This window comes from Mastigoproctus giganteus, chromosome 1 (genome assembly GCF_048544385.1).
Source record: "Mastigoproctus giganteus isolate SK-2022 chromosome 1, ASM4854438v1, whole genome shotgun sequence".
NCBI classification, from domain to species: Eukaryota; Metazoa; Arthropoda; class Arachnida; order Uropygi; family Thelyphonidae; genus Mastigoproctus; species Mastigoproctus giganteus.
Window position 1 is genome coordinate 121,818,495 of NC_143575.1, and position 26,916 is coordinate 121,845,410.

Genomic DNA, 26,916 nt, shown 5'->3' on the forward strand with positions numbered 1-26,916 from the left:
CACATGTACAGTAGGGGTTACAGTATTGATGATTCCCAAGGTAGTCAACATATGATTTATAGAGCCGTGTCCAGTTATAATATATGTACAGTAGAGGCCAGGAGAGAACCAAGGCGGCGACTTTGGATAAACTGGTTTGACATCCGGGATGAATTTCTTAGTTATCAGGCCCTTGTCCGTCTCCTCCCATCTTGTCTGCCAGATTTGTAGTAGCATGGCAGCTAGTTTTTTCTTTTCTTGCTTACAGTCAGTGCGGGTGTCGATGGTATGTCCAAAGATGGTAGCTGGGATTCCCCGCGACAGGCAGTAGTGCAATCCTCGACGGATAACCTCCAAGTCAAGGGGGAGGACACCTGCAAGAACCTGGAGGGCCGGAGAACTTACTGTGCAAAAGGCCCTGGTAATGGGAAGCAGTATACTTCGCTGAATTGTTTCCAGTTTGCATTTATTGCGAACAATTATTGCTCTATGGTACCAAATCCCGGATCCGATTGTAATAACAGGGAGGAATATAGCGTTATACAGGAGTTTGAATGTTCTCCGGTTCAGACCCCAGTCACACCTGCTTACTCGGACGATTAAGGCTGCATAATTTCTAATTTTTTCTTGAAGGTATGAGAGGTGCGGGAAGAAGGAGAGCTTTGAATTCAGCATGACATCCAGGTGTTTTAGGGAAGTTACCAGCTTGATGGTTTTTCCTTGTACATTGATCTGAGGAGGCCTTGATATTTGTAGGGTGCCTTTGAGAAGTATGGATTGCGTCCTCTGTGGAGAAATCCGGAGCTTTTGTAGAGTCGCCCAGTCCTGTAAGATCTGTATTGCTTGATTTCCAGTGGCCTCGAGAGCTGCTCTGGTATCCGCTGCGATGGAGATGGTAACAGGGCCCAGATCCAGACCAAGTAACTCATCAAGGACGATGTTCCAGAGGAACGGGCCGAGGCCCGAACCCTGTGGGCAGCCTCTGTAGATAGATTTGGTGAGCTTCTGGTATGGTCAGGAGATGGTGATCTTCCTGCTGGAAAGGTGACTTTCTATACACCTGTATAAGTTGGCTGGTATGCGTGCCAATCTTAGCCTGCGAAGAATGTTTGGCCACCAGAGCATGTCAAAGGCCCTGGCAAAGTCAATGGTTATGAGGAGAAAGTACTTGTAATTAGTGTTGGCTGTAGCTTGGGTTATTTGGTTGAGAGCATCCTCTGTGCAGCGTCCTGGGCAAAATCCATACTGTGAATTGGATTGTAGGCCAGCTTCTATGTAGTGTGTTAGGAATCTGGTATGGAGGTGGCGTCCAAGTAGTTTGCTCAATGTGGACAAGAGGGCAGTGGGTCGGTATGAGTTAGGCTGTTCTGGAGGCTTCGATGGATTTTTCAGTATTAACTTTAATTCAGCTATTTTCCAGCTTTCTGGGGAGGATCCCTGGGTTAGGCAGAAATTGGGGATTTACCTGGGCGACCTTTTTTTAGTATTTCTGGTTCAATGCGATCTAGTCCTGCGGATTTTTTATCCTTCATTTTGCCAAGGGCTTGCTGCAGTTCTTGTGTTAAATTCTTCCTTCACAGAGTCAATGTGGTAATTGTCATTATCTAGACAAATTTGCTGCTGTTGTGTTGTGAGATGGTCGGCGTCGCTGATAAAGAGAGTATCCAAGATATTCATCATGGATTGCTCCCATGACGTTGTCATGATTCCTCGTGGTGTTATTGTGGAATGGACTACTTCTCCTCTTGGCAATTTGTTGGTAGTAACTCGGTACACCACTCCCCAAGGGTACGTGTTACCAGTGGTGGTAACCAGCCGCTCCCATGTAGTTCTTTTCGCTGCCTGATCAAGGAAGTGTATTGGTTCCTGGTCCTCTTGTAGTCTTCACGAAGGGCTTCCACATCAGTAGCTGGCCAAGAGGTGCGAGCTCTCTGAAAAGCTTTCCTCTTGTTATGAACAGTCCGGCGTAGACGTTCGAGTTCCTGAGACCACATGGTACAGCACTTGGAAGAGGTTTTTTCTTGGGCATAGATTGATTGCAGGAGAGGGTGATGATGTTAGTTATAAGCTTTTGATGCTGCTCGGGATTCAGGGAGAGGATATCAGAAGGGTGATCCATGATTGTTGACTGGAGAGAAGTGGTGAACAGCTCTCAATTGGCTTTGCTGATGGCATAGCGGTTGATATCGTAGTGCGGAATAGGAGTTGATGCTATATTTCTTGTGAGGCTGTATGTAATTACTCTATTGTCGGAGGCGGTCCAGGCTTCATTTACCTGGCACCCCGACACCTTACTTAAGATTGATCTTGTAGCAATTGTTATGTCTATTGTAGACTCTCACATAGTACTGGAGAATGTTGGGAGGTTATTGGGCCTGTTTATTATATTAAATGGTGAGGTGGCTAGAAAGTCTTCCAAAAGCCGTCCATTATGGCAACCAGGTCGGTCAGCTGGGAGGCTGTGCCAAACAGGAGAACTGCAGTTAACATCTGCCTCCAGGATGATTTTAGCGTTAGGTAGAGTAGGGGTAACAGTTCTTAGGTTGTCAATTGCTGGGTCGATGTTTTGGCTGGGTCTACAATAGAGTGATATTAAATAGAATGCACCTAAGGGGCCAATTACATGGGCACACACTGCCCAACCTGTGCAGAGAGAAGAGATTTTGGTGACCATTATGTTCGGGTTCCGGATGACTATGGCAGCCCAGGGAGTATCTTCACCTGCTTGAATTATTTTATATGTGAGAGGATAGCCTCTAACTTTCTTGGAGTGGGTGTATGGTTCTTGCAGTAGTAATATGTCAATGTTTTCTTCATCTGCCTTTTTCCTTATTTCCTTCGCTACTGCACGTGCTCGCTGAGCATTAAGTTTTATAAATTTAATAACAGTGTTATTGAATGGCTTAGGCCTCACTACCATAGTCGGTCTTCAGTTGTTGGTTTCGCTTTGCCTTTATGTAAATAGGACATAAAGTCCTATTTACATGCTGTCCCTGATTAAATGGGATGCACCAGTTTTACTGCTTTGCAGTTTGCGCACGTCGGAGCAGATGATTTGTTTGGGCAACTGCTATAATGATGCCCTTTTTGGGAACAATGCCCACAGGTAGCATCCGTCTGTGTGCATGTGTGGGTGGTGTGCCCAAAACGACAGCATCTGAAGCATTTAGGAACAGCCACATGTTCCTTGAAGCGGTGGCTGCTCCAACCAATAAAGATCCTGTCTTAAAGTTTTAGCTGGTTCTACGCTTGTGGAGAGAGATCCACTACCCAATTGCAAAGGTTGGGAGACTTTGACTTGGTGCAAGTATTTTGGTTTTATCTGCTCCTTGTCTCTTTTTTCTTGGGTCGAGTCTCGAATGTTCCTGTGCAAAATTTCTTCAGCGATGCTGTCTGGAGTAATTTCCCTGTCCAAGTCAAAAGTAAGAATTGACGGTCACAAATGAACAACAGCACATTAACAATGGCGTAGTTAAGAGACATCGATCTTTTAGACACGTCCGCGGGTAAAGGCAGGCATTACACGTAAACACAGCCAAAGAAAAAAACATATCTTTAGGTGCTGTAAGTGAAAACGGCAGGGGAAACGACCTGTTATATGTAAATGGCAGCTTAGGGGGAGTACCAGGTAAATTTCTTGCGGACCCAGGAGCCTCAAGGTCTATTTTAATGTGGAATTACCTCATCAGATACTGCAAAGGGTCAAATAAGGGAGACGTGAGATGTTGCCGCGAGTTTCTTGTGAAGGGGGAACGTGCTGAAGAAATTCACACCGATTATATAGTTAGAGACAAGGTAAGACTAGAGGGATGTGAAAACTTGGTGCCCCATTCATATTTAGCGGCAAACAGAGTAAACAGTCATGGAACCAAGATAGATCTGGGAAGTGGCAGCATTAACTTCGGTAGTGATAGTCCTAAAGTAGACGAAAGAAGGCGAAATACAGGCGGCAGAGCCCAGTATGAGACAGAAAGGGGGGAAATCTTCAAAGGGAAGGATTGTGAAGGAATCAAAAAGGTGTAAAGGTAGAGCAAACACTGTTGATAAAGTTCTGGTTGTACAAGAAGAATTAAGAGAATTAAAGAAGAACAAAACTAATAGAAATAATGAGAGAAAGTGCCAAGAAAATGGAAGGATGTTACACGTGGGAGTCTTGGAAATGAGAGAAAGGTTTAATGTAAATTCTGGAAAGAAAACGTCTCAAAAGGAAGAGACATGAAGATAGCAAACTTTTAAATGAAGGAAGAAAGTGGCACATGAGAATGACAACCTTTTAAATGAATCAACAGAGGCAAAAAGAATTGAAGGATTATGGAAACACAAAACTGAAACTTCCAATGGGGAAAGCACCCTCAAGTTAAAAGAGATAAACAGGCTACAACAAATGTATTTAGGAGGAGTATTTGAAAGTATGGGATGGGAGTAGTTTTAGTGAAGCCAAAATATACATTTAGGTAATGTACAGGTCTATAATTGTATATAGAATATTAAGTAGGGCAAATAAAGGAGTCGCCGATTACTTAGTCGCCGAATACGGGAAGGAAAATTTATTTATATATGGGATATAAATTTTATGGGGGCGCTAAGGATTGTAAGAACATTCTTACAATTCCTATTCTTACAATTCCTATTATTATAACGATTATTAATAATGGGTTCACCGATATTGGAAATATTATAAGTATTTTAAAATCAGTCTGCATTCCGAAATATATCATGTTTTAACTAATTTATAGATTTTGAATATGGTAGTTGAGGCAATTACCAGCTGTAATTGTGTTTTTTTGCCTATTATCCTTAAGTAAGGTGAGGATTAATGTAGCAACGGGGGAGGGAGCGGTTTGGAAGGGTCGAAACAATAGGAGCCCCGATCTGGAGCAGTTCGTAGTTAATGTACACAGAGCATAGGCAGCACTCCATCCGGAAGGAACAATAGACCGAAACAAAACCCACTTGAGAAAGGGCCAGTACTCAATAGAGAAGGCACTCGAGTAATGGAGTGCACTCTTAAAAATTTCATGGGGCGATTAATGGCAGGTGAAGTGCGACGAATAAATGGTGTAGATGTGAGGTCACAAGGAAGATCTAGAAGTTTCTAGACTGCCGGAACTTCTGGCCATCCTTCTAGAAAATTCAAGAAATCTCTGGACACCGGATGCGATTTAGGAACTCCTTGACTGCAATGGTAGAAAATAACCAACAGATGCTGGATCAATGGAGTAATCCTGACTCATGCTAACGCAAGGTAACAGAAATTATAGAAATTATTACAAGTGCCAGTGCAACAGCTGTAAAAAGAAAAAAACCCACTGCCTGGTACAGTTCCCTGGTGGACACCTGAGACTCAGCAACTAAGGAGAGAAGTAATTAAAAGAAGGAAAGACTGCCAAAGAGCATGGGGGACCTGGCCAGCTGCAGAAGTTGTAGTGCTTAGGCAGCACTACAGAGATTGCAGGAATCATTATACAGAAATTATGAAGAAAAGTAAAAAGAGATCATGGGAGGACTTAGTCTCCACTACAGGAAATGCTAACCCCTGGGGGTGGTTTGCGAAGCCACCATCAACAAACTCCCCAGAGGGCGAAGTTTTAACATCTGCAGGGAATGCTCACCACAAATTGGGAGCAATCAATGGAAACTATTCTCGGCATTAATTTCAAGGACTCAGCTATACCGATCCAATAAGAACAGCACCAATTGTGCCAAGAAAACCAGAATTATGACACATCACAGCAGGAGCCCACTTTCTCATGGGAGGAGCTCCTGGTAGCCGTCCCAGAGATCAAAACCAAGAAATGTCCAGGCTTAGATGTGATCGAGCCGGAAATTGTTAAAAAGGTAGCTGAATATGCACCGACCCTTTTGCTGGATCTGTTTAGCTGCTGTGTGGAAGCAGGAAAATACCCAACTGAATGTAAGACAGAAAATATTAAGTTGTTTTTCAAGAACCCAACCAAACAGCTAGAGAATCCAGACTCGTATAGACCCATTGCACTTTTAACAGTGGTAAGTAAACTATACGAAAGATTACTGCATAGAAAAATTTCCCAGCACTACGAAGCCACAGGACTTCAAACCAGGTTCCCCCACGATAGATGTATTGAAAAACCTGCTCATTGCAGCTAGGGAATGCAGCAGGAAATACTTCCTACTGACCTCCATCGACTTTGCCGGGGCATTTGTCTCACTCTGGTGGCCGAGTGTTCTCGGCAGGCTGAGGGAGGCCAGGATGCCAATAAATCTATTCAACACCATAAAAGATTACCTATCACAGAGAAAGGTCGAGATCATACCCCGTACAAGAAGATAGATATAGAGATCTACAGAGGCTGTCCACAGGGGTCTGTGCTGGGCGCATTGTTCTGGAACATTGTCTTCGATGAGTTCTTGAGGATGGATCTGGGGGAAGTCAAATCCCAGGCTTTTGCAGGCGACATCATCCTTATAGTGGAAGCAAACTCAAGAGCTCAGCTTGAGATCCTGGCCAACCATACCCTTTGATTGCTTCAAACCTGGGCAGCAAAGAACCTTCTCATGATATCACCTGCAAAAACCTTATCCATTCTCCTTAAAGGCTCTCTGGACCTGCATAGATCACCCCAAATTAAAATTGATTAGAGCACAATAAAATTGGAGCCACAGCTCAAATATTTAGGTATTCTCCTAGAGAGCAAACTATCCTTTCAGCCACACCTTAAATACACCAGAACGAAGATCGGGAACTACTTGGCCCTCATAACCAGGGTCTCACGTAGAGACTGAGGCGTCAACAACTGAACTCTGGCACTCTATTATAAGACCGTTTTCATCCCAGCAATCTAATATGTCTCAGCCATATGGTACGATAAGACCACGCTAGTAGTAAATAGAAGAATGCTGGATTCTACCCAGCGATTCATCCTCCATGCCATAACCCACACCTGCAGTACAGTGAGTACTCCAACCTTACAAGTAATAACAGGAATGCTCCCTCTAGACCTAGAAATCGTTAGCACTGGAATGCTCTATTACCTTTCCAAAGGAGTCCCAGTTACCTTGCTGAATAAATCAGTTGTAAATCAGTTTACAACTGATTTACAACTTTTACAACTGAAAGTGCACCTACAGAACCACCTGCTACAGGTGTGGTAAAACAGAAGGAGAGATCGCCCGCAAGTTTTTTTCCACAGACAAATAGAATATACCCGAAATCACCATCATGCTTCTAAGACGTCATACAACATACTTAATAACAGGGCATGGCCACTTCAATGCAAAGCTCACTGGCTTCAGACTCACAGACAACCCACATTGCACTTGTGGAGAAACAGAAGACTGGAACCATCTTATGTTTGACTGTCCCATCTACGAAGACCTAAGATGTATTCTAATTACAAAATCTCCCTTTTGTTCCAAGAGGACAAGAATTTCTCCTCCTTGAAATGGAAGAAGATTATAAAGCATTGTAACGATTCGCCCAGGACCTCTTTGCAATAAGAAGGATACAAATTGTCATACACTGTTATACACAATGCAACTCGACCATGACAACGCAAAGACAAAACATATCACCAACCAGCCTTTCTCCTCTTTAAACGGAAGAAGATTAAAACCGAAAAACTTGATGGTAGACTGCAAGCGCAACCTCAACAACCTGAACTGCAAGTACGGGACTTGTCCCAGGAATGACTTACAACCCTAGAAATTGACATGTCTTTAGAAGAAGTAGAACTTAAATAGAAGACCTACCATGGACTTGACCTCATTGCAGATCTCCTGCCAACACCACAGGAGATCCTAAACCTGTGCTCTTTTGCACGGTACTTTCTTTCCACTTCCCTGGGGAGGGGAGGGGAGGAGATGGTTTCACCTTCTCTTCCCCTTCCCGCCCTCCTTTTCCTCCTGATGGGACATGGGCCTACCCCACTGACCACAGGGGTCACCTTCTCTATCTGCCCCCTTACTTCCTATTTCCTTTCCCCAGCCTTCAGTCTCTCCCCTACTCTGTTCGCTTTCACAGCATAACCCCACACAGTCTAAATTTAAATTTAACACTTTGACCTGGGGTCGCCTTCCCCATTGGCTCCATATTTCTGACTTCCCCCTGTTTTCAATCTCATACCAGCGAACACTCCATACACTGTCAAAATTTAAAAAAAAAACATGTTGAAATTCCAACTGCATACGAAAACCCCTTTCGGCCTAACCTTTCAGCGACTACTTCCCAATACTATTAAATTATTTTATTATTATTGTTTTTATTTATTTATTATTTTTTATATTTATTTATTATTTTTTATATTTATTTATTATTTTTTATTTATTTTATTTTTATTTATTTTATTTTTATTTATTTATTATTTTTATTTTTTATATTTATATTTTTAATTTAATTTTTTTTTTTTATTTTTATTTATTTTTTATTTATTTATTTATTAGATCGTATGTATAGCTTAGCTTAATTTTCAGCACTCACCTCATAGTAATCCGCTTAGCTGGTGGAGGGTTTTATCACATACATAGTGATTATAGGATTCTAATACTTTACAGGGATTATGGGTTTTAAAATTAAGTTATGGGCTGTAGAAAAATTTTTAAGAAAGGAAAGTGCACCTTCCATGGTTGCCTAATAAAATTAAATTAAGAGAAAGAAAAAAAAGGGAAATATATAAGCTAATAATCGCGCACGAGCGACTTTCGAGTTTCCTCGTCTTCAGTTAGCTATAGTGGAGGGGGGGAAGAGAGCGCGCTTGTCTTATATACGGGTTGGGTTCCCGAAATGCATTTCAGTGCACGTGGAAACTTGATACGTGCTAAATTCCAAATGGGGGAGAAATTGGCGGGAATCTTTTTGTTTAACACGTTGAGTGATGTATGGCGCTTAAACCATTCAATAACGAGGGCTTCGTTTTCAAGGATTTTGTAGCTAGAATTTAATTTAATTACTGTGATGGCTGAATCGATGAGTGGGTTGTGATTTTGAGATTGGACGTGTTGTGTTAGTTCTGTACTTGCTGAGTTAGTTTTGAAGCTAACACAACACGTCCAATCTCATAATCACAACCCACTCATCGATTCAGCCATCACAGTAATTAAATTAAATTCTAGCTACAAAATCCTTGAAAATGAAGCCCTCGTTATTGAATGGTTTAAGCGCCATACATCACTCAACGTGTTAAACAAAAAGATTCCCGCCAATTTCTCCCCCATTTGGAATTTAGCACGTATCAAGTTTCCACGTGCACTGAAATGCATTTCGGGAACCCAACCCGTATATAAGACAAGCGCGCTCTCTTCCCTCCCCTCCACTATAGCTAACTGAAGACGAGGAAACTCGAAAGTCGCTCGTGCGCGATTATTAGCTTATATATTTCCCTTTTTTTTTTTTTTTTCTTTCTCTTAATTTAATTCTCTTAATTTAATTTTATTAGGCAACCATGGAAGGTGCACTTTCCTTTCTTAAAAATTTTCCACAGCCCATAACTTAATTTTAAAACCCATAATCCCTGTAAAGTATTAGAATCCTATAACCACTATGTATGTGATAAAACCCTCCACCAGATAAGCGGATTACTATGAGGTGAGTGCTGAAAATTAAGCTAAGCTATACATACGATCTAGTTATTACATTACAGCACAAAAGGACTCCTTAAAATATCAAGAGTTATTTATTTATTTTATTATTATTATTTTTAGGTCCTTGCCACTGAAATCTCGGGAATTTAGGTGGCAGGACCTGCCAGAGTGAAAACTTAAAATTACTGGGTACCTGGTCTGCCTCCATGAGGCATAGTGTGTACAGAGTTGGGCCCCAGCACATACAAAATCCATACACTTTTAAATCTCTGGCCTTCCCAGTGAACTGGTACACCTACAACGAAAGCAATGCGGAGTTGAGGGAAACCGCTGGTGCCGTTAGACACACTATACACTATATTACTGGTTACCTGGTCTGCCTCCACGGGGCTAAGTACAGGCAATGGTGGGCTTCAGCAAGGGTCCAATGGCTAAATGGCCACAAGAAAACAATACATAACACTGCACTTACAAAATCCACACACTTTTAAATCTTTTGTCTTCCCTGCGAACTTGTACACCTATAATGAAAGCAACGTGGAAATGAGGGGAAACTCCTGGTGCCGTTTGACACAAAACACACATTACACAAGCCATATAACACAAAGGATATACCTGCTTTCTCCACACTGACGTGACAAACATTATCTGAAGAGACCCACCTGGACTGGATTACATCTGACAAACTTTAATACCCAAATAGACAGCCTTCGCTGTCTATAATAATTGTGCTTACCAACTGGCAAACTGCACTACAAACATTGATCCACAAAGATGCTTCACCACCTATAATGTTCACAACAAAGATACTTCACCACCTATAATGACACACCCGGACCAACTGCTCACTGGACTGGAATTTTGAGCCACCTCATCTCACCTTGGCTTGTCAACTGCTGACCTCTACCTCCACGGGTGGAAACTGTGCTGGAACTGCTCTCCCTTGCTTATACAGCAAACCAGCTGGTTTGGAATCTTTGCTGGTTCTGATGCTCGGCTCAGAGCGGGAAGATAGGCAACCCTCTTAGAGACTAGCTGACTTTGGTAGCCAGAGGTGGGACCTTTCTATGACTCCTATGGGAGTGGGATTAGCAGACAAAGAAAGTCTGTCCAGACTTTCTTTGCTTTTACTTTCCTTCATTGATCTTGTAACTTCTACTTTTCTTGGGGATGTCTCCTTCTTTCTTCCCCTACCTTTCTCTCTGCTTTCCCCCATCCATTTTACCCTACCCATCAACAACTGTTTCCTCTTCTGTTCAATGTTTCTTTTGGACTTCTCCAGAATTTTCTAGAAAGTCAAATGCGAGACCCAGTCTGGATAGTTTCTGGCATGTCTCCACGTGGCTGAAGTTGGGAGGCAGGGGAGAGCCGACCAGGTGTCTGCTCCCCCCCAACTGCAAAGTCGCCAGGTGCCAGCACACAACAAACATAACATTGCAAAATTACATTACACGACACAACCGACATTGGAATTTGCCTAGTACAACCGATATAGCAGTGTATGGAAAAAACCATGGAGACCGCAAAAAAAAAACAAGGAACAGAAACACACAAAAAAAGGCCGTATGATAAAGCCTGGCCTAATTTTCCAAGCACAGAACCCAACAGGTCTTAGAAGATGTAACAAGAATACACTGCCTGTGTACTGGATGTGGGACGGAAAAGCTATGACGATGGAGGACTCCTTTCTGAACTTGTTCCGCCACTGCTTCATCCCCGAAGTCAAGGAATGCATAGAGGAAAATGGGGATCCCATTTAAAGAACCGCCTCATGCTGGACAATGCCCCAGGATACCCAAGAGATGCAAAAGACTATGCAAATGAAGACATAGAGGGGTCTTTCTACCCACTAACACTACCTCCCTTATCCAGTCACTCGACTAGGGGGTAATAAAGGCCTTTAAAGCCAATTACATGAAGAGGTATATGGATCGGTTTTGTTGAAACCATGAACAACGTTGTTCAGTTTTGGAAGGACTTCACTATAGCTGACAGTCTCTTCCTAATAAAACTCGTGCTGGTAGACATCAGGAAAAGTCAGTAAACGCCTGTTAAAAGAACTTTTGGCCCGAGTTTGTGCATGACTTCAGTCCAGACGAATTTCGAACCATTCCGGATGAAAAGCACAAGAACACCATCACAGAAATAAAGAAGTTGGCTAGGAGAATAGGAGGCGTAAGTTTCGAGGACTTTGAGGACATCATCCATTTAATTGATGGACAGGCAACAACACAAACGGATAGTGAACTCAAGAAGCTTGTTTTGTTCCAACTGGGACAGGGACGAGGTTGAGGAAAAACCACTCCGAGAGAAGAATTGGTTTGTTTTCCAAGTTTGACTTGGAAAACCTACCACAGAAAATGCGTGATGTTAAAAGCCTTGCGGACTTCTAAGAATAGAACACAACAACACGATTCGTGCAATGAAGTTCAAGGAAAGCATTGGTGATATTTTAACACCATACACGGCCATATTCAACAAGTTCAAACAAAAAACAGAAGCAGCTTCTCATCAAAATGTTCCTGAAAACGACAACTTCTACATCGATGCTTAAAACTCCTTGCACCCCAGAACTGCAAGTGTCGACGTCAGCTAACCCTGCTTCTTCTCCAGACTCTGAAACCCCTTCTACTGAGGAGTATGAATCCTTTGGTGAATACCCTGGTGCTTGATTTGTTCTTAAATATGTAATAAAATGTTGATACAGTATTTTTTAAGCATGATTATAAAATGTTGCTCATTATTGGAAAACGCAATTAAAACCTTTCAAACACATTTAAACATTTTTCGGTTAATTGTAAATGGTTGCGTAAGTGTTCAGGCATATGTCGAAAACATCAAGGGGGCTATTTGGGCAAGAGTACAGATTTTGCAGAATTTCACGTTTTGCAGGAAGTGTTGACACACAACCCCTGCGAATATGGAGACCCGAGTACATAGAAAAAAAATGGCATTTATTGTAACCAGCACTTCCGTTTACGTTATCGCTTTATTTTCTTGTCGCAGTTTACGCAGGTGCAGTGAAAGTAATCTTAATATCCGAATTTGTCCTTGAAAGCCGCCACATTGCACATCAGTAGTATTGGAGTAGGTTGTGAATGAGTGTAAGTAACTGAGCGGAAATGGCGATGTGATCTGAATGAGCTCAACTGATTGAGCGGAAGTGTTATCACGGGATCTGAAAGAGTCGAGCATGACTAATTTACTGGAGGTGACGTTTTTCAAGATGTTGGGTATGTGGAGGGAGAAAAAAAATTATTTCTGGTTTTAAATTTTTTTTTTCGCCAAAAAAATTGTGAATGTGTAATTCAGAGTTACACATTGTGAATGTGTAACTCTGAATTGTGCATGTTGCTATGGATTATAGAATGGGTCATCTGATGCCCAGCTGGCCCACAGGTGAAGATCTTTTGCGACACTAAAGTTATAACTTTGTCCCCATTAAACTTGCCAAGATTCTTCTTTTGGCTCCATCTGCTGGAAAGTACCTGAAAAATGTCTTCTCTAGTGTGTGGGGAAAGTATACTTACCTGAAAATAAAAATTGGGAAATTCTTCACTGGTTCCTCTCTGTTGTTGGAACTACATGAAAAATACATTGTTTTTCAATTTTTTCAAGTGCAATTGTATTTACACATGGATATAAGTAAAGTTTAGAATTTGTGTATGTGTGCGTGCGTGTGTGCATGTGTGACTTGAAACCTTTTTCTAGAGATTTTTGTTCTTTTTTCACTTTGTTCAATGGAAATTAGCTTATTTTTTTAAGTTAGCTTCAGAACAAGGATGCACATTGTTAAGCAAAGAAGAATACGCATGTTTCCAGTTAGCTGAATGGAACAAGTAAAACATAATCCATTTCCCCATAACCAAACCTCAAGAAAATAGAATCAAAAATAAAATAAAAAAATACCAATAATTACATCTAGCGACAAAAATAAAAAAATACCAATGATGACATCTAGTGACAAAAATAAAAAGTAATACAAGAAATAAATTTTTGAATAACGTCACTTCCAGTCACTAACGTCAATCAGTTGAGCTCATTCATATCGCATCGCCACTTCCTCTCAAGTAGTTACGCTCAGTGTTGCCAACTCTTAATAATATTTCCCGCTAGCCGCATACTCAAAATCCGCTATTTTTAGCACTTGACCCGCCAAATTTTTTAAATTTTCATTTGTTTGTACTTTGTAGTGAATAAAAACAAACAAACAAATAGTATATACAGGGTGTTTCAGTTAAACGTTTCAGAACTTCTAAGAGGGGTAGGGTACATCCTGACAACTCGAAATCATATAGCAATGTGGGGTCGGAAATGCTTTCCTGAAGCGGTGTTGTACACAGAAGCACCATAAAGAAAAGAGACCGTAAGTGAGAAATCGTTTTAATAATACATGAAAAGAAGCAAAAGGTACATGGATTAAAGTAAGTGTTCGAAGTTTCTTCCACGGGCTACAATGCACGCCTCACATCTCCGACGCATGGACATCCGAACATTCTGGAATACTCCAGGCGAATTTCGAATTTCTTCGGCAGCTACTGCGATTCTTGCAACCAGCTCCTCAGCATTGTCAACAGGGGTGTCATAAACTAGCGATTTCATATGACCCCAGAAATAAAAATCAAGACATGATAGGTCGGGTGACCGAGCAGGCCAACGCACGGGACCACCACGTCCGATCCACTGTTGACCAAATGTGACATCCAGGTAGTTACGAACATCTCCGCTATAATGGGCAGGGGCTCCATCGTGTTGGAACCACATTGTCTGTTGCGTCGATGCAGAAATCTGTTCATCTCTCAAAAGTTGTGGCAATACTTGCTGCAGAAAGATCAAGTAGATAGGTCCGGTTAGACGACACGGTAACAGGTAAGGTCCTATGAGGTGATCTCCCATAATACCGGCCCATACATTGACCGAAAATCGAATCTGTGCTGCACGACGTCGTATTGCATGCGGGTTCTCGACCGCCCAGATATGTTCGTTATGCGTGTTGAAAATTCCTTCCCTTGTGAAGGATGCTTAATCGGAAAACAACACTTCAGCAGGAAAAAGGGATTTGTAGCACATTTTCCAAAGTACCACTGTGCGAAAGCAATACGAGGTGCATAATCCTCCGGTTGCTGTGTCTGGACACGCTGCACGTGAAACGGATGCATGTCTTGTTCTCGGAGAATCCTCCAGACGCTGCAATGGGAAACCCCGACTGCGTTTGCTAGACTTCGTGTACTCGTTCTTGGATTCCCCTGTACATGCTGCAGCACATTCTGTTCGACGGCTGGAGTCCGTACTGTTCTTACCCTGTCCCTGTCAGCTCTTTCAAATGAACCTCTCTCAGCTAACCTCTGGTGCAGTCTTGCAAAGAAATTATGACTGGGAATACGCCTCGTCGGATATCGTTCCGCGTACAAACGCTGTGCGGCTGGCCCACTACAATTTGCAGCCCCGTACGCCAAATGCATATCGGCGTACGGGGCTGCAAAGCTAACTCTGCGTTCGTGTAATCATCCATCCTACTAACTTGGCGTTCTTGTTCAAGAAATTCGAAATTCGCCTGGAGTATTCCAGAATGTTCGGATGTCCATGCGTCGGAGATGTGAGGCGTGCATTGTAGCCCGTGGAAGAAACTTCGAACACTTACTTTAATCCATGTACCTTTTGCTTCTTTTCATGTATTATTAAAACGATTTCTCACTTACGGTCTCTTTTCTTTATGGTGCTTCTGTGTACAACACCGCTTCAGGAAAGCATTTCCGACCCCACATTGCTATATGATTTCGAGTTGTCAGGATGTACCCTACCCCTCTTAGAAGTTCTGAAACGTTTAACTGAAACACCCTGTATAAATAGTTATTTATTTTTCTGTTTTTAATATAAAATCAATATTTAAAAATCTAAATTAATTTCGAAATTCAATACCTCCTCATCATATGCTTCTTGTGTACCTATTTTGCGAAGCACTTCTTCAGGTAAAACATAATTTTTACAACACTTTTCAACTCTTTTGAGCCGTATCGTACTGATAAGATTGCATTAACCGTGCCAACACTCATTCTGTTGCGTGTTTTGTTTTTTACTAGGTTTAAGTTGCTGAATATTCTTTCCACATCTGCATTGGATAATGGCAAAATTAAAATTCCCAATGCAAATTCGATAATTTCTTTAAATGGATTTTTATCGCTTGCATCTTGATATTTCGAAACTTCTGACCAAAACTTCATTGTATTGTTGATATTTTCCCATTTAACGAGAGTAATGTTTACATACTGTTGCCTGTTGTTGTTGTGATAAGTTTATTCATTATTAATTCATTTATTTTTCTTTCAAATTGGTAACCTAAATATGGCTTAGGGTCTAAATAATTATTAATGTCCTCTTCTCTCCTTTCAATATGTGTATTTGGTAAAAACATTTTATTGGCAATCATCGACAATAGCATGTTTAAATCATGTAGTAATAATGTAGGATCGGCAGTATTTGATTCAAAAGATTTGTTTACTCTTTGTACTTCAGATAAGATAGGTTTTAAAATAAAAGATATGCTAAATTACTTTCATCTTTGAACATTGAATAAAGAAGTTCTGCAGTATAACATTTGTCAGTCAAACGAGTTATTTCAAAATGGGCTTTTAATTCAATATACTGTTCTAAAATTCTTGTTATAGCAACTTCAATGGATAACCACCTTGTTTGACACGAATGAACTATCTTTTTCGGATCTGCACCATCGTTTATGGCATTGTACAATGTATAAATATTTGAATTGATTTTGTCGGCTGTGGATTTACTAAACGCACGATTTTGCATTGCACGAGGGTTTCTAGGAATACAACTATCGTGCAATACAAGGACTGACTATACTAAGATATTATTACACTGTAGTTATTAGAAATATTTATTACTTATTACTCTTATTACTTATTGCTCTGTGGTTATTAGAAACGTTGAAAGAAATGTCGGTAATTCGGATCGCATTTCTTGGAAGCCAGACAAATACGACGAAGAAAAATTATCCAATGCCATTCCTTCGCAGTTTCAAAAAAAGGCGTCATTAGAATTTTTTCCACATTTTTAGATTTGATTCAACAATTTAAAGCCATGACCCAATGATCAGGTCGTTTGACCACGAGCGTAACTACGTAAAATTGTTGGGGTCCTCCTCAGGGAAATCCAGAATAATATAAAACCGATTCTTCGCTTTATAAAAAAAAAACTATGAAATATGATATCCCTACTATTTCAATTATGAATTATTTTTTTGTTAATTAAATAATTAATTGAACAATTAATTTAATATTTCTTAATATAAATGTTACATTGCCAAAATACATAAAATGCTAAACATTTATACTCTTCCCGCTAAAAAATCCGCTATCCGCTATTTCATACTTTTATCCGCTAAACCTGAAGCAATTCCGCTAAATCTAGCGGGAAAACCGCTAAAATGGCAACACTGGTTACGCTCGTTCCTATCCCACTCCAATACTACTCATATCCAGTTGCTGCTTTGTAGCATACGGTTGTCGCTGTTGTTACTCCGTGTAGGAATTTTGTATTGTGCTCTTGCCAATATTTTTGTACGATAGAACATTAAAGCTTTCCTAATTCCTAATTTTAATATTTTGTTTGCTTTTAATGATGTGTATGGATTTGTATGTTTGTATGGATTTCCAAAACATCATTATGACAGTTTAACTTTTATTGATTCCTTTCTCGAAAAAATAGTCGACAGTGAAAATATAGAATTTTATATTGCTTGATTTTAATATTTTCTTTCTATCATTTCCACCTTTTTATGAAAAATTTCCGGTCTGCATTAAAAAATAACCTGAAGAGCTGTTTATGTTCTTTATTGACTCAGATCTTCTTGTTCTGTGTTTTTATTGTTTATTGATGCAGCTGTTCTTGTTCCATCGGTTATTGTTATCAATTAATTTGAATCCCAAAGTAATCGCAACAGACAGCGTCCAATGTATGCTAAAAAACAATAAAATTGTAAAAAAACAATAAAAAACAATAACAAAAAACATTAACGGATTCCTTGAAATATCTTCGGCGAACCACAGGGTTCCACTGAACACACTTTAAAAACCAGTGCACTATGCTATTTACTATATTAATTAAACTAAAACAATTTATGTAATTTTAATTTTTTTTCAATTGGTTATTCTCATTACAGGTGTTGGTTCAAGAAGCGACTTACAGCCAGTCTTTACAACTAATATGGGGAATATAAACGGGAAATGGAAGAATATCCCAGTACTGTTTTTCTGCCTTGTGACACTGTGGAGCGTTGTGAAGAGTCTTTGTCCTTTCAGGTGTGTCTGTGACGAGGATAAGTTGACGGTATGGTGCAACAGTGCAGGGTTAGATGTCGTACCTATCACTCTGAACCCTGGCTTGAAGATTTTACACCTAAATAATAACCGCATCAAAAGTATCTTGGGAGCCTTTGCTGTTTACCAAAACCTCCAGTATTTGGATATGACACAGAATCAGTTGGTCTCTGTGGGCAAAAACAATTTCTTATTTCAAGAACATTTAAAAGCTCTTCGTCTTAAAAAAAATATGATATCATCTTTATCTAATACTTCTTTCACTGGCCTCTTTTCGCTTACCTACCTTCACTTAAATGAAAATTTTCTAGCCAAAATCGCTTCCAATGTTTTCCAACCGCTGCAAAATTTAAAACTCTTAGATCTTTCTGAAAATAATATTTCTTCTCTATCACCCTCTGCTTTCGAAGGGCTTAAGAATTTGGAGGAGCTTTTATTACGCAGTAATAAACTAATTCACATTCCCACTGCTAGTTTTCTGAAACTTCCTAACCTTCATGCTATAGATCTTGGACTAAATATGTTTGGAATTATACCCGGAAATGCATTTTACCCATTGAAAAACCTGCAATTGCTTCTCATTGATGGATGCCGGATATACAGAGTGCAGGAAGGAGCATTTAGAAGCCTTCCATCCCTTCTGACTCTTCATCTGGAAGACAATGAACTACAGCATCCACCCATAGAGGCATTCAGTGACATACAGCAACTTCAAGAACTACACATTGGACAAAATAAAATAAAACAACTCACCTCACATTCATTTAACGGACTGAGATCACTACGAACTTTAGTGATTAATGGAGGGAAGGAGTTGGAATATGTTAAAAATGGTGCTTTCGTAGATAATCCTTTGTTAGAAAAGATATTCATTACTTACAATAGTAAATTAAACCGAGTGGAAACTGGTACTTTTCATCAATTATATCAACTTCGACAAGTAAGTCTACGAGGTAATGGATTTATTACATTCCGTGACGAAATGCTAGCCTGGGAAGAACTGGACTTCTTTGACGTTCGGGACAACCCTCTGTATTGTAACTGTAGCATTATCTGGTTATGGAACTTAATAAGAACTAAAAATTTTACTGATGCACCAGATGGAGTAACTCGCGTCCTTTGCGACACTCCATCTAATCTCCAAGGAAGATCATTAATGGAAACCACCCTTGATGACCTGGATTGTTATGAGAATACTCGGAGACAGATCCTTACTGGAACTGTGGCAGCGGCAGGAATAATAATTGTGGTCACCGTCATTTTGAGCCTTTGGCATCGTAGTAAACATGTAACTATGCTAGAAAAGAAATGGAAACAGGACACACAAGATCTTCAATACCAGCAGTCTGAAACGCCAGACGAAAGGTATCCTTCTATTCGACAAGTCGTTCGACCATCCTCAAAAATATCTCCGATTACAGAACTATAAACGGAGATGTTAGAAACCTTCCTCATGTCTGTGATATTAAGAAATTGCTGATACTGTTACCGTGTTCAAATTTTCCCATTCTCATTTTCAATTTGTTAAACATTCTTCCAAGATATAAACTAATACTCTGTTTACCTTTTATGGTAAATATCTGTTTACCTTTTGCTTCCAGTAAATCTCGATTTTTAATTTTATTTTTTTGGTCGCTGCTAATAAATTCCCTTTCTCACTTTGTGCAACAATCTTCTAATATTTTTTTAAAACTATATACAAAATATTAAGATCCAAGAGAAGCGTGCATTAATATATGATGAAGGCAGCCTCTTTAAAACCACCTAGAAAGGCTAAATTGAATTGTTTTATTCATTAATTTTTTTTTTTTTTTTTTTTGGAGAGCCCTATTGCAGTCATTTACACCATAGTAATGTATATAAGTAATTCTCCTTTAAAAAGTAAATAGAAACATATATATAAACTCCCTGGTCACTTGATGAGCAGCACAGAAGTTTTGGTAATATGTAACAAACTTGTCATATACCACGTGTCTCTACTATGTCATATACCACGATCGAACACGTGTCTATACTATGCTTGCATGCTTAGAGCACTAAAACAGAGCATAGATTACCCTCAGTGGCGTAGCGAGGATAGGGTCAGCAGGTATATTTCACCCCATGACGCCGACATCTGGTATCGCGGCTCTTTTTAGCATTAGGCAATTGGCACCTGTTTGTTTTTTTATGAATGTACCTGCTGACAAACAACGGGCGCCTCCGTAGCCAGGTGGGCAGGAGCAACAGTGCGTAGCACACACTTCTTGATTAGACCGAAGGTCGAGCCCGTACCCACCAAATACGGAGGATGCGGAAAGGTCAGGGAATGACCACCGCATATCCCCGGAGCAATATGGCCTTAGTTGCTAATGCTCCTAAAAACTAAAACAATAACAATAACTGACAAACAATCCTGGCTACGCCACTAGTTACCTTATTTTCTCTATTTACAGGTGTGATTGATGAAGGGATTCGTTACGAATGACCTGGTGCAGAAAAGACCAAAGTTAGCAGCTGCGCATAATAAGCCCCACTAATATTGGTTAAAAGACATGAAACTACACTGTTGTTAAATGGAAAGCTGTGATGTAGTCTGATGAGTTCAAAATTTCTTATACTGTCGTAGTGGGTTGTATAGTTTTTATAAACACTATTCTGCCCATACGGAGTGGAATAGACCAAAGTTCGAATCTTGTCAATGACGCGAGGAACTTTTATGGGCTGTTTTAATTGTACGGTTTACAAGCAATATCCAAATTTGTCCGAAAACTTAAAATAATGAACAAATATATACTCCCCACCATGACTTATGGAACTGAAATTTGGGCACTCAATAGATGAATTGAAGAGAAGCTCAGAATGGTACCCAAGAGGAGCCAGAAGAAAACCTGGACAACGACGGAGATGGACAGATGAAATTCAAGAGTTTGTGGGTAGTAAATGCACAAAACAGAAGGAACTGGAAAGTTACTGGAGAGGTATTCATCCAGCAGTGGATTGAAAATGGCTGCTGATGATGATGTTAATCAGTCTCAGGAGAGAACAGCACTGTTTTTCGTCCAGTAAAACAGGGATCATTCGCAATTTATGAACTTTATGCAGATGGGTAGATGAGTTGTTGTCTAATAACCGTGATATGACATATTTTTATAATACAAATTTGTATAATGATGCCAGAAACTAACGAATTCAAGAAATCCTTGAGAAGTTGCTTCTCAAGGATTCGTTAGAATCCTTGAGAAGCAACTTAATTGCTTCTCAAGCAATTAAGCAACTTAATTGCTTCTCAACTATTGAGAAGCAATTAAGAAGCAACTTAATTGCTTCTCAAGCGAATATTTCGCTTGAGAAGCAATTAAGGATTTCCTTGAGACTGTCTGCAAGGTGCCATACAAGGTGGTAGACCAGTGAAACTTTGGGGATGCATTAACTAATCTGAACTCGGCCCTTTGAAATAACAACCAATATGAATCAGGCTATAAAAATATTTCAGGTGATCAGGAACCAGCAGAAATGTTCAGCTGGTTTGCTGAACATTTCAGGGACACGTTATTTTGATATTCCGGTATGGCAGCTGTCCGGTACAGAGAATTATCTGCGTCCTCGCCATTCCGAGTGTTTCAAGGTCCGGTTTCAAATCCCATCAATGATGCGGGGAACTTTTATGACCTTTTTGCATTCCGTAGCTAAATTATTGTCTCAGGTGATGGTAGCAAAATTTCGTTCTCCGGAAACTCTGGTTTTTCGTCCAACAAAACAGGGAAATCAACCAAGGAACACACGGACTTTATGGATATAATACACGCACATGGGCATATAAAATTTGTTGGACAAAAAAACCGAGTTTCCGGGAGGAAAAAAACTTGCTATCTTTGCTTGAGATTGACTAACTCAGCCACGTTGTGCAAAAAAACCCATAAAAATTCCTCCTGCCATCGACGGAATACGAACTCAGGTCTTTTTCACAATGAGTGGGGAGGGCGGTAATGCTACCAACTCTGCTACCCACGAGGGGGATCATTTAAGAACAACACCATTCTTGTGCCATCTAAGTTGAAATGCTTTGTCTATCCAGAAATTCTATCGTATTTACCGAAGTTGGATTTAGAAACAGAGAGGCTTATTTCTCCTCTCTGATCATGCAGATAAAGAGGCCTGAGACTGGCATACTAGCAATACGGCATTGAGGGCCAAGTGATCAATGTGCCTGTTTCAGTCAACAGTATGGTCCACCGCTTGACTACGATCATTGTATGAACGTACACATAAAACGCAAGAAAATACACAAGTCCAGGTATTTGATCGGATTAGTAACAAAGCGAGTGGTTAAAATGTGGCTTCAATATTTGGTCGGCACGCCTCTCTATCAATTGTATCAGATCACAATAGATCTGTCATTCTTGATGATAGCCACATGAAAATTAGTCTATTAGGCATCCACTGTATCTTGTCTTAAAGTTGAAATTGTGGAAATTTGTGAATGAAAAATAAATATTTACAAAACGAAAGCTCTTTTGTATTGTAAACGTACTGTATTGCTACGTAATCTATCGAATTAACTAACGTCGATTCGGTAGAGTACGTAGCGGATATTTAGAAAGTGAATTAATTCGGGAGGTGGTGACATCATTACTGTTTTCATTTTCTTTACAAATTTTCTTTACTTCAGTTTGAAATTTAGTAGGTGCCGACAAAGATGTTTTCACTTCAAAAACCATGACACTCTTTTCTGAGACCGACTAACTCAGCCACGTTGTGAAAAAGACCATTAAAAATTCCTCCCGTCATTGACAGGATTCCAACCTAGGTCTCTTCACCCGGTGTGGTGAGGTTGCCGATTATACGAAACTTGTTACCCAAGGGGGGGCCTCGACTGAGTTGTCCGCTTGCAGCACCATGGTTATAATCACTGTCATCCGGGTGGGAAAAACCAGGATTAGATCTCATCAATGATGAAAAGAACTTTTAAGGCATTTATTTTAACTCAGAGATTGAGTTAGTAGGTCTTAGGCGCAGATAGAAAGGTTTGTTTCCCCCGGAAACTCGGATTTTTGTCCTGAAAAAGTAGGAAAATCGATCAGAGGACACAAGCAATTGATTGACAAATATGTTCATAAATTGCGTACGTTCTCTGGACAGATATGTTGGTTTTCGTGTGTCGTTGATATGACATTTTTGTCCCGTTAGAGGGGCTTCAGTGTTTTAGAATGCCGAGGAACACAAGGGAATGGTGGGCATTTAAAATGCCATGCAAATAAAATGACATCCAGATTTAAATCCTATAAAGAACGTAAAGATATGTCTTGAACGGAAATTTAAAATACAAGATAAAACAAGAAATCTGGATGGTTTATATACTCAATTATTTTCAAAATGGCTCACTATTGATATAAAGTTTTAATGGATATACAGTGGCGGACAATAAAAATTGCATCACTTGTAAATTTTACAAATAATGTGTTTTGCCTTGCATTGTGCGTTGCAGAAATGTTCGAAATGCATTTGTTAGATGGGATATACATATATCTCTGTGAATGAATTCCAATAAAAAGACTCCACCTGATACATCGAATTGCCATAAATATCTTTCTGAAGGGTAAAATGCGTAATTAATGGAATTATGAGAAATCATTCAAATGGCAATCGTGACAACCAAACATACATTTGATTGTATTTACGTGAACAAACTTAAATGACAAGTTAACGTAATAGTATTATGTATTGTAAACCAGCAAAATAAGTCCTCAATATTTTGTTGTTCCTCCTCGAGCTGCAATTACAGGCTTGCAATGATCTGGCATAGAGTTAATCAACTTCTGGATATAGGGTTGCCCAATTTCGTGGTACCACACCCTTACAATGCTCTCTTGCAGTTGAATCTTACTTGTTTGCTTCTTCTGAGCAATTTTTGACGGCATTATATACCAGCAATTTTTGACGACATTATATACCAGCAATTTTTGACGACATTATATACCAGCAATTTTCATAGGGTCTAAATCTTGACTGTTGCCTGGCAAGTCCAACATTGTAATGTCAGCATTTCTGAGGTATGACTGCAGTTTAATGCCGAAAAACAAGGAAAGCATTGGTGTAAGTATGTTTTACGGCTTGTGAGACAAGAAGACAAACTCATCATTAAATCTAAATAGCATAAAAGTTACTAATTTTGATGTGTGACAAGGTGCTGAAAAGTTACCAATTTTGATGTGTGACAGCTGAGTCCTGTTGAAAAACCCAGTTTTGGACGTCTGTGTGGTGATCCCTAATAACGAGTTTCAGGCATTCCTCCAAGATAGCAGTGTAGATTTCTGCATTTACCGTTAATAAACTTAATTGCCCTTTAATTTGCTTGTTATGCATCCCCAGACCATCTGACCGACGGGGAACTTTACAGTCGGTGTTGTGCAGTAATAATGGTATTCCTCCGATTTTTGTCTTTTGACATATCGCTTCCCAACCAGCCATGCAGGTTGAATTTCGACTCGGAAGGAAAGATGACGGTGTCCCATTGCTGTTTGTCCATGAAACATGCGTTTTAGCCAAAGCAAGTCGCTTCTTCCTCATTTATTGGGTAAACAAAGCCTTCTTCTTGGGCCGATAGGGATGCAGACCACATTCCGAAAGCCGTCTTTGGATATTTCGTGCACTTGTTTCAACACCAGAGGCCATTTCAAAGTCAGGAGTACTAACATGGCGATTACAAAGGTATAACCGCTTTCAAATATCGATGTTGAGAAGGCATAGCCACTCTCTTACGGCGCGTGATCCAGGTCTTCTCTTCACATCACCAGTTTCACTCTTTAATTTCAGCATTCGGGAAACTGGTGACTAGTGGCAGCCTATTTTATCAACGATAGCACGCGTAGAAAGCCCTTCCTGGGACAAAGCAACAGCAATACTTTTTTTCTTGGTGTAAACTGAAGCCATGCTTGTACCTCCGCGAAACAGGATATATATACCCTTCCAACACCGTATTTATATAAATGGCTGATGTAATACCTTGCAATTACTGTTTGATGCAATACCTTTGCTTTGCGGCAAACAAAATGACTGTAATAAAACAATATCTTGTACGTTTCACTACAGATGTTACTTTTTTTAGGTGATGCAGATTTTTGTCCGTCACTGTAGTTGAATCCATATCAACGAAAATTCATGAAATGATGGCTGCTAAAGCAGGGAATTGCATATCATTAATTGAAAAAAATATATACATATTACTGTTTTTTCTCCTGTGATTCTATGGTTGTGACCTTTAAAGAAAAGACCTATAAATATATTTACCAAATTAGATAATATGTAAAGGTATGTTATCGTTGAACGCACGGGAAGTGCAGCAGTTCTTTCTGCTGCAACTTGTACTAAAATTTAGTACGTGCATACAGAACTGTTTCACTTTCCGAGCGTTCAAAGATAATGTAAAAAAAAGTCAACAGAATCTTTAATAGAAAACAGAAGAAGAAGTCAACAGAAAAATTTTAAAAACTATTTAACAAATGGTAAAATGCCCAGAAAACATGCAATAGCTCGTACGGAGTACAAAAATTTAATTCCTCCTTTGCAACCTTCAAAATGCCCCGTGGACACCACCGATTTACCTTCGATGGTTGATGTATAGGCCAGACAGAAGCAGAAGTAAATACCAGCAAAACCAACAATGCATGCCTAATGTATACTTTGAGATTGGACAGTCACATCAAATCATAATTAAAAGTAACTAGGAACGCGAGAAAAGTCCTAGTCTGCAACTGCCTCACTACACAACACGAGCCGCAAATGACCTAGCCATCAGACTTAATTACAGGGATAATAATATCATAGGCCTTCCTTAATTACAGGGATAATAATATATGGGCTTCCTGAGACCTAGAAGCCTTCACATCCACATATCTGGAAAGAAAACCACGGTTACAGAGAACGAAGACATGGGACCATGGAACATCCGAACACCCAGCAGATGGCGATGATGCAGTAGACCCAAATTCCTGGCCTACCAGAGCATCTCGGATAGAAGCTAATAAAAGCACCCATCTGCGATCACACAAAACCTCGGAAAACCATAGACTGCGCACAGTCACCGACATGAGCAATCCTGCTGCAACAGTTCCCACCTGCTATTAACAGTGGATTTTTTCTAAAAAATGCTTCGCATTCCACAAGACACGACAGCTGTATACACGATACTGAATGTTACTCTCCGTAAAAAGCCGCATCTGTAGGAGAAAGAAAATTTGTTTCAGATCTTCCAGCTCTGATATTGGAAAGAACAGCACTACACCCATTCAGGAGACATATGCAGACCAAACCTTCTTCATATTCCTCAATTCAAAGTCAAGATCTTGGGTATTGCAGCATCATCCTCAACTGCAAATATGATCTTTTGGATCTAGAAAAAATAATATCCCAAGACGTAGATGCTCACGACAATATCAGGAAAAGATTCAACGAAAAGACATGGTGTCATGAATTCAGCAGATGCCCTAACGGTTTTCTTCCAAAACGTTCGAAGTATTCGAACAGTTCGGTGCAGAATTTTCTAAAGGAATTTCATTCGATGCAGAATTTCCTTCTGCGGAATTTACCTTTTTATGTCTCGTCGAAAGGTGGCTCAACGCCGAAAAAGAGATAACAGATCTTAGTGGGTGGTCAGCGAACAATATCATCTCAAATGAGAGAACCCATAAGCGAGGAGGAGGAGGAGGCGTACTTATCTGCTCACACAAGAGGATAAAAAATATAATATGCTACTACATTCTGCTGCCACTTTATTAGGTACACGTACCTAGTAGCGTGTTGAGCCTCCTTTTTGAGGATAAACTGTCAATATGAACGGATACACTTACTCAGCAACGATGTTTAGGTAGATGTGGCATTCAGACGTGAATCTGTGGGTATCAATGGACCCAACGTGTGCAAAGAAAACATTCTCTGCACCATAACACTGCCCCCACCACCTTGCACAGTAGTAGTCAGACATGACGGGTTCATGGATTCATTTTGTTTTCGCCAAATTCTGAGCCTTCCATCTACATCATGCATCAGGAACTTCGACTCGTCAGAC

The 26,916-nt window shown here is 40.0% G+C and overlaps 1 protein-coding gene across 2 annotated transcripts in view; it reads left to right on the forward strand.

Moving 5' to 3' along the window:
• Positions 1 to 19,429, forward strand: part of LOC150091118 (uncharacterized) — a 513,307-nt gene extending 493,878 nt beyond the window's left edge. For both annotated transcript variants that reach the window (XM_090382013.1, XM_090382020.1), the window contains exon 2: positions 17,714 to 19,429. In XM_090382013.1, coding sequence (XP_090238139.1) covers positions 17,758 to 19,299 — 1,542 coding nt within the window. In that variant the 5' untranslated portion in view covers positions 17,714 to 17,757 and the 3' untranslated portion in view covers positions 19,300 to 19,429. The remainder of the gene's footprint in view (positions 1 to 17,713) is intronic.
• Positions 19,430 to 26,916: the final 7,487 nt, after the last annotated feature.